Source organism: Bufo gargarizans, chromosome 1, assembly GCF_014858855.1.
Source record: "Bufo gargarizans isolate SCDJY-AF-19 chromosome 1, ASM1485885v1, whole genome shotgun sequence".
Taxonomy (NCBI): Eukaryota; Metazoa; Chordata; class Amphibia; order Anura; family Bufonidae; genus Bufo; species Bufo gargarizans.
In genome coordinates, this window is record NC_058080.1 from 177,056,734 (window position 1) to 177,071,137 (window position 14,404).

Genomic DNA, 14,404 nt, shown 5'->3' on the forward strand with positions numbered 1-14,404 from the left:
GGTGAGCTGCGGCTTCATTTTATTTTTCCGGTACACATTGTGCTATGCAAGACCCTGAAGAAGCTCCTGCCCTCTCTTAATGGAAAGTGATTTAGGGCCCCCAGATTCTATTCCTGACTGTTTTACGTAAGGACTTGCTTTATCTGTCTTGTCTGTCTAATTTTTCTTAAAACGTCTGTTTTTTCTTATTTTAGGATCTAATTTATGGACTTTGGAACCAATTACCAGCTTTCCACAGAGTTGTAGCCTCAAGTTACAATGATTCCATTTTACAATGGTAGTCCCAGAACTAATTAATGTTGTAACTTGAGGGACCACTGAGCATTGCTGTATTACAGAAGCTATTTATTTACATAGGTCAGTGAGTATTTCCCATGGAAAAAAAGGGAGCAATAAAGCATGAGTGTGCTGTGAAATGCGTAGGAAAAAATGCCATCCACAAGGAGTCCTAACCAGCGTGTCATCCAGGTGCTGGTATGAGATTTTTTCTTTCTCAAGTAGCTGCTTCGACAAGCCCAGGCTGGGTTACATCACTTCCTAAGTACACACTTCAGTGTATCTCCTGATGAGAAAAAGTTCACAGATAAATTGAGAGGAAACAGGAAATGTTGAAGTTCCTTTGAAAAAGGGTGAAGAAAAATAGAATAATAGAGTTGAGAAGATCAGAGACCAGGTAGGAAAGTGACATGCATGAATTGACAGCTTTTTTTTTTTTGTTCTCAGACGTTGTATTGTATTTTTCCAGCATGGTAAGTTTTTGTATATTCAGTGTTTATGCTGATATGAACTTGTGGAGCCTTGCAGAGTACAGTGACTCGCCCTGCAGACAATGCATTCATATGGGGAATGAATATTTCCTGTTCACAGATAGCAGCCGCATTATTACTACAACTATAGAAGTATCTCACTGCACATTTTCAGGATACTTCGCCGGTAAGGCATCCAGCTTATAATGGGAGTTACTGGTAGCAGGGGAGGGTAAGCCTGCCCGAGCGTGTCAGAAGAAACCTCACAGTGTCAGGCTTCACATATTGTTGTGATGGGTATAACCAATATGGAAAATAAATGTAATTTGTGGATGGCATTACTGCATGTGTATGAGGATCCCATATGGCAGCTGCTCTCTATCCATTTTGTGCAAGGAACAAATGAAACGCTTAGCATAATGAGGGTGGTTTCACATACAGCAGAGAAGGAGAAGTTTAAAAGGGTTGGCTCATCTCGCTCATAAGTGGCATATTGCTAAGATATCCCACCAATGTCAGATACGTGAGGGTCCTACCACTGGGACCCGCATCTGTTTCTAGAAAGGCATGCTCAAAATGGAGGACAGCGCAGCGCATGTGAGGAGTGGTCTCCATTCACTTCTATGGGAATTCCAAAAAGAGCCTAGAAAGTGAGCTTGGCTATTTCTGGAACTCCCATAGAAGTGAATGGAGAGTGCACAGCAGAAACGTGGCCGCCTCTCCATTTACCTTTATTTCGGCACTCCCATAGAAGTAAATGAAGGATGGCCGCACTTGCGCAGTGCACCCTCGTTCACTTGGGGAGGTCCATTCTAGTGATAGGAGCAGGTCCCAGAGGTGGGACCCGCACCTATCTGACATTGGTGGCATATCCTAGCAATATGCCACCAATGTGTAAGAAGAGCCAACCTCCTTAACGGGGTTGTGTCACTTCAGCAAATAGCAAGTAGAGAATGTTAATACAAGGCACTTACTAATGTATTGTGATTGTCCATATTGCCTCCTTTGCTGGCTGGATTCATTTTTCCATCACATTATACACTGCTCATTTCCATGGTTACGACCACCCTGCAATCCATCAGTATTGGTCATGCTTGCACACCATAGGAAAAGCGCAGGCGTCTCTGGTGGCCGGGACCATACATAGGCTGGTGCTTTTTCCTATAGTGTGCAAGCACGGCCTCCGCTGCTGGATTGCAGGGTGGTCATAACTATGGAAACGAGCAGTGTATAATGTGACAGAAAAATGAATCCAGCCAGCAAGGAGGTAATATAGATAATCACAATACATTAGTAAGTGACTCGGATTAACGTTATCTACATGATAAATGCCATTTGCTGAAGTGAGACAATACATTTAAGTCCTTCCTTTATAATTCTCCTTCATTTGGAATCTACTCCTGCATCAAAAACCTTGGTTATTTAAAGCTGCAGTCTACATCTGTAGAGGGGAAAAAAGCAACACATGGATTGTGTTTTTGTTGCAGATTTCACTGTGGAAATGCTGATTTGATGTGGATTTGACTCTTTACATTGCAAAAGGTGAAATCTGCAATGAAAATCCACAGCATCAATTGACAAGATGCAGATTTAATAATTGCACCACGAGTTCATTTCCACAGCGTCTTTTTTCTACAGCAGGTAGACGAGAGTTGCTAAAAAGGCATTCACTTTGCTGGTACTATATAAGGCTACTTTTACACTGGAGGCAGCAGGGTCCGGCAGGGGAACAGCCTGCCGGATCCGTGCTAACACTAGTCCACTATGCTGCCGGAACTCCGCTCCGGCCCCATTCACTATAATGGTGGGCCAGAGGTCCGGCCGCAGCACGGCAAACAAGCTGAGAGGCGGTCGGACAAAAAACCCAGGCCCGCCCCCATTATAGTGAATGGGGCCGGAGCGGACTTCCGGCGGCATGGCGGACTAGCGTTAGCACTGATCCGGCAGGCTGTTCCCCCTGCCTGTGAAAGTAGCCTAACACTGCAGACTTTCTGCAAGCAATTATGTGACATACTTCACTGCGGATTTCACCATGTTGCCACACAAAATCAACACCAAAATCCGAGTGTTACTTGTGGATTTTGTTGAGAATTTCGATGGTTTTGCCCCAGATCTCATACTTTGTATCGCAAAAGGTGAAAATCTACACATAATTGTCACATAATTGACATGTTGCGGATTCCAAAATCCACACAGTTCAATATCTGCATGGAAAAATTCTACACTGAAATTTCATGTACTGGTACTATATTACACTGCGGATTCTTCGCATTAAAATCCACACCTATGTAGCATGTACATGTGGCCTTAGGGTGCCTTCACATGTAATTTTTTTGTGGCATATTAGCACACAGTGTGCTGTCCGCATTCGTATATCCATTATGTGGCCCCACAAAAAAATTTTTGCCCGTACTGACAGTCTTGGTTAAGTGGCGAGAGATGGACTTGCCCCACCCCCCTAATTAGGAGTCTTGGCTAAGCAGGCCTAGAAAAAGGACGTGCATGTGTGAGCTGCTCATAACTAGGCCTAGTCCAGGGAGCCTTCATCCCTGAGACTGAAAGCTGCCAGAGAACAAATGAACTGAGAGACTACCCCTGAAAGAATGAGAAAAGACATTTACAGATTGTGGAGAACCATTTAAAGGCAGTGCTGGACTGTTATACAGTAAGGTAAAGACACGTTTATGGCAATAGACTTTACTGCTTGTGGAAAGGGTTAATTATTAAAAAAAATCACAGCAAACAAATAATAATGCACTAACGCAATAGATGTAAACAGACTTCTATAGATGTATAGACTAAGTCCTCACTCTGATATAATAAATTCTATGACTCTCAGCCAATATATTTTGATCAAAACACATCTGTGCCCACCTACCCTCACCAAGGTGGTCTCAGTCAGGCAGGTCCTACTCTATACCTACCTATGCCATTGTGCATCTATGTTCAGGAGAGCAAACCCTGCACGTATAGTGTGCTGCTCCTACAAACCGGATTCCAAAAAAGTTGGGACACTATACAAATCGTGAATAAAAACTGAATGCAATGATGTGGAGGTGCCAACTTCTAATATTTTATTCAGAATAGAACATAAATCACGGAACAAAAGTTTAAACTGAGAAAATGTACCATTTTAAGGGAAAAATATGTTGAATCAGAATTTCATGGTGTCAACAAATCCCCAAAAAGTTGGGACAAGGCCGTTTTCGCCACTGTGTAGCATCTCCCCTTCTTCTTACAACACTCAACAGACGTCTGGGGACCGAGGAGACCAGTTTCTCAAGTTTAGAAATAGGAATGCTCTCCCATTCTTGTTTAATACAGACCTCTAACTGTTCAATCGTCTTGGGCCTTCTTTGTTGCACCTTCCTCTTTATGATGCGCCAAATGTTCTCTATAGGTGAAAGATCTGGACTGCAGACTGGCCATTTCAGTACCCGGATCCTTCTCCTACGCAGCCATGATGTTGTGATTGATGCAGAATGTGGTCTGGCAATATCTTGTTGAAAAATGTAGGGTCTTCCCTGAAAGAGATGACGTCTGGATGGGAGCATATGTTGTTCTAGAACCTGAATATATTTTTCTGCATTGATGGTGCCTTTCCAGACATGCAAGCTGCCCATGCCACACGCACTCATGAAACCCCATACCATCAGAGATGCAGGATTCTGAACTGAGCGTTGATAACAACTTGGGTTGACCTTGTCCTCTTTGGTCCGGATGACATGGCGTCCCAGATTTCCAAAAATAACTTTGAAACGTGACTTGTCTGACCACAGAACAGTCTTCCATTTTGCCACACTCCATTTTAAATGATCCCTGGCCCAGTGAAAACGCCTGAGCTTGTGGATCTTGCTTAGAAATGGCTTCTTCTTTGCACTGTAGAGTTTCAGCTGGCAACGGTGGATGGCACGGTGGATTGTGTTCACTGACAATGGTTTCTGGAAGTATGCCTGAGCCCATTCTGTGATTTCCTTTACAGTAGCATTCCTGTTTGTGGTGCAGTGTCGATTAAGGGCCCGAAGATCACAGGCATCCAGTATGGTTTTACGGCCTTGACCCTTACGCACAGAGATTGTTACAGATTCTCTGAATCTTCGGATAATGTTATGCACAGTTGATGATGATAGATGCAAAGTCTTTGCAATTTTTCGCTGGGTAACACCTTTCTGATATTGCTCCACTATCTTTCGGCGCAACATTGTGGGAATTGGTGATCCTCTACCCATCTTGGGTTCTGAGAGACACTACCACTCTGAGAAGCTCTTTTTATACCCAATCATGTTGCCAATTGACCTAATTAGTGTTAATTGGTCTTCCAGCTCTTCGTTATGCTCAAATTTACTTTTTCCAGCCTCTTATTGCTACTTGTCCCAACTTTTTTGGAAATTGTTGACACCGTGAAAATTTGAATCAACGTATTTTTCCTTTAAAATGATACATTTACTCGGATTAAACGTTTGATCTGTCATCTACGTTCTATTAGAAATAAAATATTGACAGTTGCCATCTCCACATCATTGCATTCAGTTTTTATTCACAATTTGTTTAGTGTCCCAACTTTTTGGGAATCCGGTTTGTAGTTACCTCTGTGCGCACCAAGCCACCAATGGGAGGAGGAGTACGCACACCTTCATCAAGGCGGTCTGTATGATAGGAAGGGCAAAAGTGCACAAGAATGCTACTCCCAGGATAAAATAGGTGCGCATTCACACTTTAAGGTGCCACTCCTTTGAGTATATACTACAAACTAAACAAAAATCACAGAAAAAAAGATAAAAACATCCTGCACGATATGATAAATAAATATGCGGATGTCCATGGCTACATTTATGAAAAAAATCACAGAAAACAAATAATAATGCACTAGCACAATAGATGCAAGCATTAAATTTGGACTAAGCCCTCATTCTGATATAATAAAATCTGAGACTCTTAGCCAATATATTTTGTGGAAAGGGTTAATTACCTTCGGCACCCACCACACTTCTCAGACGGACTAGCCTATCGGATCTTGGTTCTGCACCCCACCGATTGGGCATTGAAGAAAGTGGTAATGAGAACGGAATTGCTCGCCTGTGGCTGTTTGGGAAGATTGCAAGGTGTATATAGAGAGAGAAAGTCAGGGAGGACCATCATTGCCACCTCCTATATACAACCTTTGGGAGAATACTGCTGTCTTATATACCTTAGAACTGTGCCTACTACTTGCATTTCTACTGTAACTCCCATCATCTGCTCAGTATCCCATCATCCTAGCCAGACTGACCTGGTTATGGACTCCACCATCCATCTGCTTGGTTTACACTGAAGTATCCCTTATTAGCCTTACCAACATTTGGCCGCTCCAGCCAATCACATACTGACCGTACTAGTCACATGTACTGCAAGCCCTGTAGGAGCTGAGGAGAGGATTGGAGTAGTAGTGGCTCTGGCTGCAATAATTATTTACAGTAGCAATCCTCACATCAATGTTCTGTAGGGCCAGGGCAGTTATAGGAGGCACACCCTGATGTTGGGTCTCCTGCCTGATGGTAGTTGGGGTGCCCATAGTGTTATGATTGTTGTATGGGTGCAAGGTAGGTGTCACGGGGTAATGTGGATAACAGGTACACCAGATAAACAGACCGCATAGGATAACAGTCTAGGCCTAGAAGCTAGTGAGGGAGAGATGGTTACCTCCTAGCAATCCCTGAGTCTCTCCCTGACTCCTGACAGTATGACACATACACTCGTACCTAATTAGGGAACGGGGAATGAGACTGCCGGTACCTTCCACAGTGAAGGGGCCAGCGTCTTCCTTAGACCTAGACTGACACAAACAACACAGAGCAAAAGCGGAACTTAACAAGGGATCCACAAACAACCAGCAGGAACTCCAGAAGGAAATATCAACCGCATGGTGAGATGTCAGAGGCAGACTAAAATAGAGCCTCTAACTAGCAAACGAGCCGAACCTGTGCAGAGGTGGGATCCCGCCCACAACAACAAACTGAAAGGAAACACCTAGAACCTGTCAGATAGACTCACGTGCAGCAAGTCTATCTGATCTCCTCAGATCTCTTACAGGGCCAGCAGTGACAGTAGGAGGTGTAGTTGCAGTGGCCGGGGAATGGTGCTGGTTTCAGTAATCAGGCCAGCTGTAGAAAATAAACGTCTCTATTAACTAAGATACAGAATGGGAGTTATAGTACATCTGACGGTATAAAAGCACATTTTCAAAAAATTCACAGTGCAGATTTTCCCAGATAGCAATGTATGGCTATAGGCCAGGATAGGTATTGTAGTACTCCTTCCGTCTATATCTCCAAAGTCTCATTCTGCAGAATCTATAGCTGGCAATATTATTCTTGCAATGGTGGCTGTAATAAGTAACTGAGGGATACTGGATTACGATACGGATGGGCAGGACTGTGTACAAGTGTGAAGGGTGTCTTAACAATGTCCCTGTCACTGCAGTAAAGTCTCTATCAGCCTTAAACAGAAAATACCTTTCTTATTGACTCCAATGCTCAGCCATGCAGATTCTGGGCTATCTAGGTTCCTTCTTTCTCTCTCTTTCTGTGGTTCTATGTAGTAGAGATGGTTTTCTCTCTGTAAATTTCTCAGACATAGTGACTCTCTGGGATGTAGGCCTAGTTTTCTGAGGAGAGAGCACATGTAATCCCAACTGATCCTTACAGAGTGTCACGAGGGTGTCAAGAGCCTCGCCTGACTCCGTTGTACCCGGGGTCAGGAGGTCGCAGCGGTTGGCTGCACGCTCTATGTCAGATAGGGAAGTTTCCTTATTGTAGCTTTCTGGGTTTGCTTTACAAACCCTTTTGGCTCAATCAGGGATCCGTAGCTCCTTCTCTCAGCTGTTCCTTGTCCAGCACTCCCAATCCTCCTTATATTCCCCTCTCACACTTCTCTGGTTGCCAGATATAGAGCTTCCTGCCTGGACATCTATTCTGACCCACTGGAGCTGTGTTGCTGCGTTCTCTGAGTGTTGCCTTAGAACGCTACCCTCCGGATCCCTGTTGGACCTTTGTGGACAATTGTTGCCGTCCACCTGGGTGTTTGTGTTTGTCTGTGTTTGTCTGTCCTCTCCCTGGTGTTTCCCTCTTAGTGCAGTGGTGAGGACTAGCGATCCCACCGGCCCGTTCATTATCTAGGGCTCATTTCAGGGAAAGCCAGGGTTTAGGCACGTGATCGCCGCACGGGTGAGGAACCCGTCTAGGGACGTCAGGGCAGGCAGGTGCCAGCTGCAAGGTGAGTTAGGGGTCACCACCTTTCCCTCTCCCTTGGGCAGGGCTTTCCCTGTTTTCCTCCCTGTGCGTGTTGCCGGTCATTACACAGAGATATGCTGGTACCCTATCTGGGGTACTATAGCTGGTGTACATGCAAGAATCAACATTAAAGCATTTAATCATCATCAAAACTGTAATTGAGAAGTCATATAAATAAATACTGATCGCATAGATTATACCAGATAAATAAATATTTAGAACTAAATAATGCATACTGAAATAGAATCCAATATAGAAATAGACTGTATGTGCAATGACAGCTGAAATAAATATAAAAAGGACATCTTGAGTACATATCTTCATCCATATTTGTATTGGGTGATTATCTCTGTTGATCCCCTCAGGACCGCCCTATTTTGGGACTTTAGAACAAAGCTTATTTTTTTTCGTATTCCAAGTGGCATAATACGAGCTATTTGTATTAGGGCTTTTTTTTGTAGGATTAGACCTCATGCATACAACCATAGTTTTTGGTCCACATCTGATCTGGACCCATTAATTTAAAAAAGAGACAGCACGCCGCATCCGTATGTTTGTTCTGTGGCCCTTCAAAACAAAATAGAACGTGTCATATTCTTGGCTGTTTTGCGGGCAAGAATAAGTATTTGAAACATGCTATAGGACCTGCACAAGGGAAAATGCACATGGCCAGAATCCGTGTTTTGCAGATTTGGGATTTATGGACCGCAGAAATGGATGTGGCCGTGTGCATGAGGCACCATTTTTGGGGTACATATAACTTCTTGATTAACTCTTTTTAAGGCCTCTTTCACACGGGCGTCATGTGTGAGGGCCGGATAGGATGCGAGTGCATCGCGGGAAAATCTTGAGATTTTGCCTGCGAGTGGGGTGAGTATTGTATGCGATTGCGTTGCATTCTTCAGTTTTTTCCTCGCGAGTGCAATGTATTTTGCACGCGTGTGAGAAAAAACTGAATATGAAGTTCGGGTTTGGGTTAGGTATTCTGTAGATTTTTATATTTTCCCTTATAACATAGTTATAAGGGGAAATAATAACATTCTTAATACAGAATGCTAAGTAAATTAGGGATGGAGGGGTTAAAAAAATAATATAGAAAATTAAACTCACCTCATCCACTTGTTCGCGCAGCCGGGCTCGTCTTCTTTCTTCTTTGAGGACCTGGGAGAAAAGGACCTTTGGTGACGTCACTGCGCTCATCATCACATGGTCCATCATCATGGTGAGGAGTTGGTGTATGAATGTGAAACACTGAAGGTTCTGTTGGTGAGGTAAGAGGAGATCCAAGAGAGGGTCAAGTCTCTGATGCCGTGGGATGAGAGGTCTGAAGTAAAAGGTCTGACATAACTGTTCATAGATAGCAGTTTAGAGGTATACTTGGAGCACGTTGTCAGAACACAAAAATAGGAGGAGAACACAGCAACCTGTTGACTATTAACCCCTTCCGGATGTAGACTTTTTCCATTTTTGCCTATATCATTTTTCTACCCTGCCTTGATTTTTCCTTTCACATAGCTGCATAAGGACTAGTTTTTTTTGTGGAATAATTTGTAATTTTTAATGGCACCTTTTTTGGGGGAAATTCATTATCTAGATTTTCAATAGTATTTTATGGAAGACAAAAACATTGTGGATGGGGGTTGCATAGATGAACATCAGGACTCAACAGAAGAACAAAAAGGCACAGACAATCAGATAATGTCTAGTGTTCGAAATGTAAAACAATGTTCTTAAAGGGCTTCTGTCCCCCCACTAAACCGTTTTTTTTGTTTGTTTACTTATAATCCCTTCACTGCGATTTGTGCCTACATAATGTAATTAATCATTTTGGTCCAGTAGATTTTGTTTAAAACGTGCTTTTAAAATATGCAAATGACCTTGCTACCAGCAAGTAGGGCGGCTACTTGCTGGTAGCAGCCGCATCCTCCGATCCTAAAGACGCCCCCTCCGCATGTTGATTGACAGGGCCAGGGAATGGGATCGTCCTCTGCTCGCCCTGTCTGCTATCAAGAGCTCGCGCCTGCGCCGTAACGGTATTCAGTCGGCGCAGGCGCACTGAGAGATGGCCGCTCGCTCAGCCGCTCCATCCTCAATGCGCCTGCGCCGATAACGTCACATCTACACCCGGCGCAGGCGCATTGAGGATGGAGCGGCCGCCTCTCAGTGCGCCTGCGCTGATTGAAGACAGGTACGGCGCAGGTGCGAGATTTTGAATGCAAACAGAGCCAGCAGAGAACGATCCCGTTCCCTGGCCCTGTCAATCAACATGCGGAGGGGGCGTCTTTAGGATCGGAGGATGCGGCTGCAACCAGCAAGTAGCCGCCCTACTTTCTGGTAGCAAGGTAATTTGCATATTTTAAAAAGCACGTTTTAAACTAAATCTACTGGACCAAAATGATTAATTCGATTATGTAGGCACAAATTGCAGTGTAGGGATTATAAGTAAAAAAAAAAAAAAAAAAAAGGTTTAGTGGGGGGACAGAAGCCCTTTAAACAAAAATATGTAACGTAGGTGGGGAAATATGGAATCTAAGGAGAAAGGACGGAAAGGTGAAAGGGAAGGAAGAGGAAAAAAAAAGGCACAATTTAATATTCAATACAATGTATTGGAAGCTGGAAAAAATATTAAAGCTGAAGCATTAGGATAAACTGCATTTGCGCCTTTGTTTTATGGATTTCATTTTTGTACAGTAAAAATTATACATTGTGCAGGTTAGTAAGATTACAGCAATTTATACAGTTTATCTTATCCTTAATACTCTTTCCATAATAATATTCTTACACCTATAACTTTGCTATATTTCCATCTACGGAGCTGTGTGGGGGCTTTTCATTAAGGGGCAAGCTGTAGTTTTTACAGTCTATTCACACGTCTGTAGAATTGGTCCGCATCTGTTCCACAATTCTGCTGTCCGCATCCGCATTTCCGGTCCGCGGCTTCCGAAAAAAATTGAACATGGCATTTCTATAGGGGTGCTGGCCGGTGTATTGCAGATCCACAATACACTGCGGACGTGTGAATGGACCCTTATTGATACCATTTTGGAGTATGTATGAAATATTTATTGCTTTTTATTTATTTATTTGGGGAAGATATAAGTGAACATGTGGAGACACTGTGGGTAGAAATACATGGAGGCAAAAACAATAATAAAATACTAATAGGAGTTTGTTATAAGCCACCTAATATACCACAGTCCACTGAAAATCTACTTTTAAACTACCATATTTTTTTCGCCCTATAAGACAAAAGTGGGAGGAAAATGGCAGTGCGTCTTATGGGGCAAATTCTGCCGTTTTTACACTGATACACCGCTGACCACAAGCTGCACAGCGCGGCCGGCGTGTGTATCGGCGAGGAGGGAGGAGGGGCTGAGGGCCGGCCTTTAGTTTTGTAATGGCAGCGGGGCCTGGTGCAGTCACTGTATTCTGTTGCACCGGGCCCCGCTCACTGTACTAATGGTTTCTACTGTAACTGCAGGCAGGCAATGTTTAACTATAGATATGTTCGATCCAGCAGCCTGTACTTACGATCATAGCAGGCTGGAGGCAGGAGGCTGGGCGGGCGGGCACTGAAGGCGTAACTTCCTACGTCACGTGCCTGCTCCACCCACTTTCTGAATGAAGCAGGCGGCGCAGGGACGTGACATAGGAAGTTACGCTGCCAGTGCCCGCCCGCCCAGCCTCCTGCCTCCAGCCTGCTATGATCGTAAGTACAGGCTGCTCAGTGCGGGATCGAACATCTCTATAGTTATACATTGCCTGCCTGCAGTTACAGTAGATACCATTAGTACAGTGAGCGGGGCCCAGTGCAATAGAATACAATGACTACACTGGGCCCCCGCTGCCATTTAAAAGATAGTGTAGATGCCAGCCCCCACCCTCTGTATTGGGGGGGGGGGTCATTCACAGTGGCTGGCACTGTTATGGGGGGATCTGTAAATGTCAAATAGCATAAGATGCTATTTGTCATCCACAGATCCCCCCCATAGCAGTGTCCGCCACAGACCCCCATAACAGTATCCGCCACAGACCCCCATAACAGTGTCATTCACAGGCTACCATTAGTTCAAACCCCACCAAATGCACACCTTTTGGTTAAAAATATTATATTTCTTATTTTCCTCTTCTTATGGGCCGGTGCATCTTATAGGGCGAAAGATACGGTAAATAGACGAGGCGGCAAATCTTAATGAGATCGTTATTATGGGGGACTTCAACTTCCTAGATATAGACTGGGAAACTGAAACCTGTACATCTCATAAAGGAAACAGGTTTTTGGCAATAACCAAAGACAGTTACCTTTCCCAACTGGTTCAGGACCCGACTAGAGGAACGACCATACTGGACTTAGTATTAACCAATAGACATGACAGAACAACAGATGTGCAGGTTGGGGGACACCTAGGAAATAGTGACCATAAAGTAATAACCTTCCAATTGTCATTCAAAAGAATGTTTCTTCAGGGAGGAACAAAAATACCAAACTTGAAAAAAGCTAAATTTAGCCAACTAAGCCCTCTTTCACACGGGCGAATTTTTTTCCGCACAGGTGCAATGCGTGAAATGAACGCATTGCACCCGCACTGAATCCAGACCTATTCATTTCTATGGGGCTGTGCACATAAGCTGTGATTTTTACGCATCACTTGTGCGTTGCGTGAAAATCGCAGCATGCTCTATTTTGTATGTTTTTCACCAACGCAGGCCCCATAGAAATGAATGGGGCTGCGTGAAAATCGCAAGCAAGTGCAGATGCAGTGCGATTTTCACGCATGGTTGCTAGGAGATAATCGGGTGGAGACCCAATCATTATTATTGTCACAACCAGACAGCTGAGAAGCTCTGACAGAAGCCTTTCAGAACCTCCTCCTTGAGTTTCTTTGTTGTTATGTTCAGTTCCTCATCTCGTTAGCCTCTCTCAGCTGTCGTGTAGTTGGACTGATTGCATCCCTTTAAATTCCGCCCCATAATGCATTACTGGGCGGCTTATACTACTTCCTGGAGTGTGTGTGCATGCTGATCTTGTTTTCCAGTCTGCTACAAAGTTAAGTGCTGAACATTTATCTGTTATTTTCTGTTTGCTGGATCCCAGGTGACCCTGACTCCCTCCGTGTCTGGTGTAGGGAGCCGGTGGTCGTGTCCCCTCACTATTGTAGGGTGTTCAGGGGTTATATAGTCGAGGTACGTGGATATGCAACCATCCACCTCTGGGATCTTTGCATAGGCTGAGCAGCCAGGGAAAGTCTCAGGTCTTGTGCAGGGGTCTCCCTTTGGTTCCTTAGCTTTGGATCCAGTGAGTCATATATGCATGTTGCTTTGTCTTGTTTCCTGTACACCGTCCGTGACAATTATTTTCCCTTATAACATGGCTATAAGGGAAAATAATAGCATTCTTAATACAGAATGCTTAGTAAAATAGGGCTGGAGCGGTTAAAAAAAAATAATAATTTAACTCACCTTAATCCACTTGTTCGCTCAGCCCGGCTTCTCTTCTTCTTTGCTGTGCAGGAGGAAAAGGACCTGTGGTGACGTCACTGCGCTGATCACATGGTCCGTCACATGATCCATCACCATGGTGATGGATCATGTGATGGACCATGTGATGAGCGTAGTGATGTCATCAAAGGTCCTTTACCCAGGTCCTGAAGAAAGTAGAAAGAAGAGAAGCCGGGCTTCGCGAACAAGTGGATTAAGGTGAGTTAAATTATTAATATTTTTTTTAACCCCCCCAGCCCTATTTTACTAAGCATTCTGTATTAAGAATGCTATTATTTTTCCTTATAACCATGTTATAAGGGAAAATAATACAATCTACACAACACCTAACATGCTGGGTACCAAACATGCCGATTTTCCTCACGCGCGTGCAAAACGAATTTAAATGTTTTGCACTTGCGCAGAAAAATTGCAAATTTTCCCGCGACACACCCGCATCTTATCCGGCCCAAATCCATGACGCCCGTGTGAAATAGGCCTAAGGCTACTTTCACACTGGCGTTTTGGCTTTCTGTTTGTGAGATCCGTTCTGAGCTCTCACAAGCGGTCCAAAACGGATCAGTTTTGCCCTAATGCATTCAGAATGCATCAGTTTGCCTCCGTTCTGTCTCCATTCCGCTTTGGAGGCGGATACCAAAACGCTGCTTGCAGCCAACTGAGACACAGAGAGATTAAAGGGAACCTGTCACCTCCTAAATGCATGTAAACCTGCCAGCAGTACCTAAGGGTAGCCCGCAGTATGATACAGGACATGGGATTGCGCAGTAAAATAGAGGGCACCGCGCATGCATGAGACTTAGGAAAGCAAAGCCGAATTGCGGTCTGTCACTCAAAGGCAAGAGAGGGCGTGGTTAGCTTGACTTAAAGCAAGGAGGCCGCTGACCCCTTGAC

General features: G+C 44.2%; 1 protein-coding gene across 1 annotated transcript in view; it reads left to right on the forward strand.

Annotated features, from left to right (window-relative positions):
* The first annotated feature begins 687 nt into the window (after positions 1-687).
* TMEM154 (transmembrane protein 154) overlaps positions 688-14,404 on the forward strand; it is a 45,910-nt gene continuing 32,193 nt past the window's right edge. The window contains exon 1 of the mRNA XM_044300346.1: positions 688-749. Within this exon, the coding sequence (XP_044156281.1) occupies positions 747-749 (3 nt within the window). The 5' untranslated portion in view covers positions 688-746. The remainder of the gene's footprint in view (positions 750-14,404) is intronic.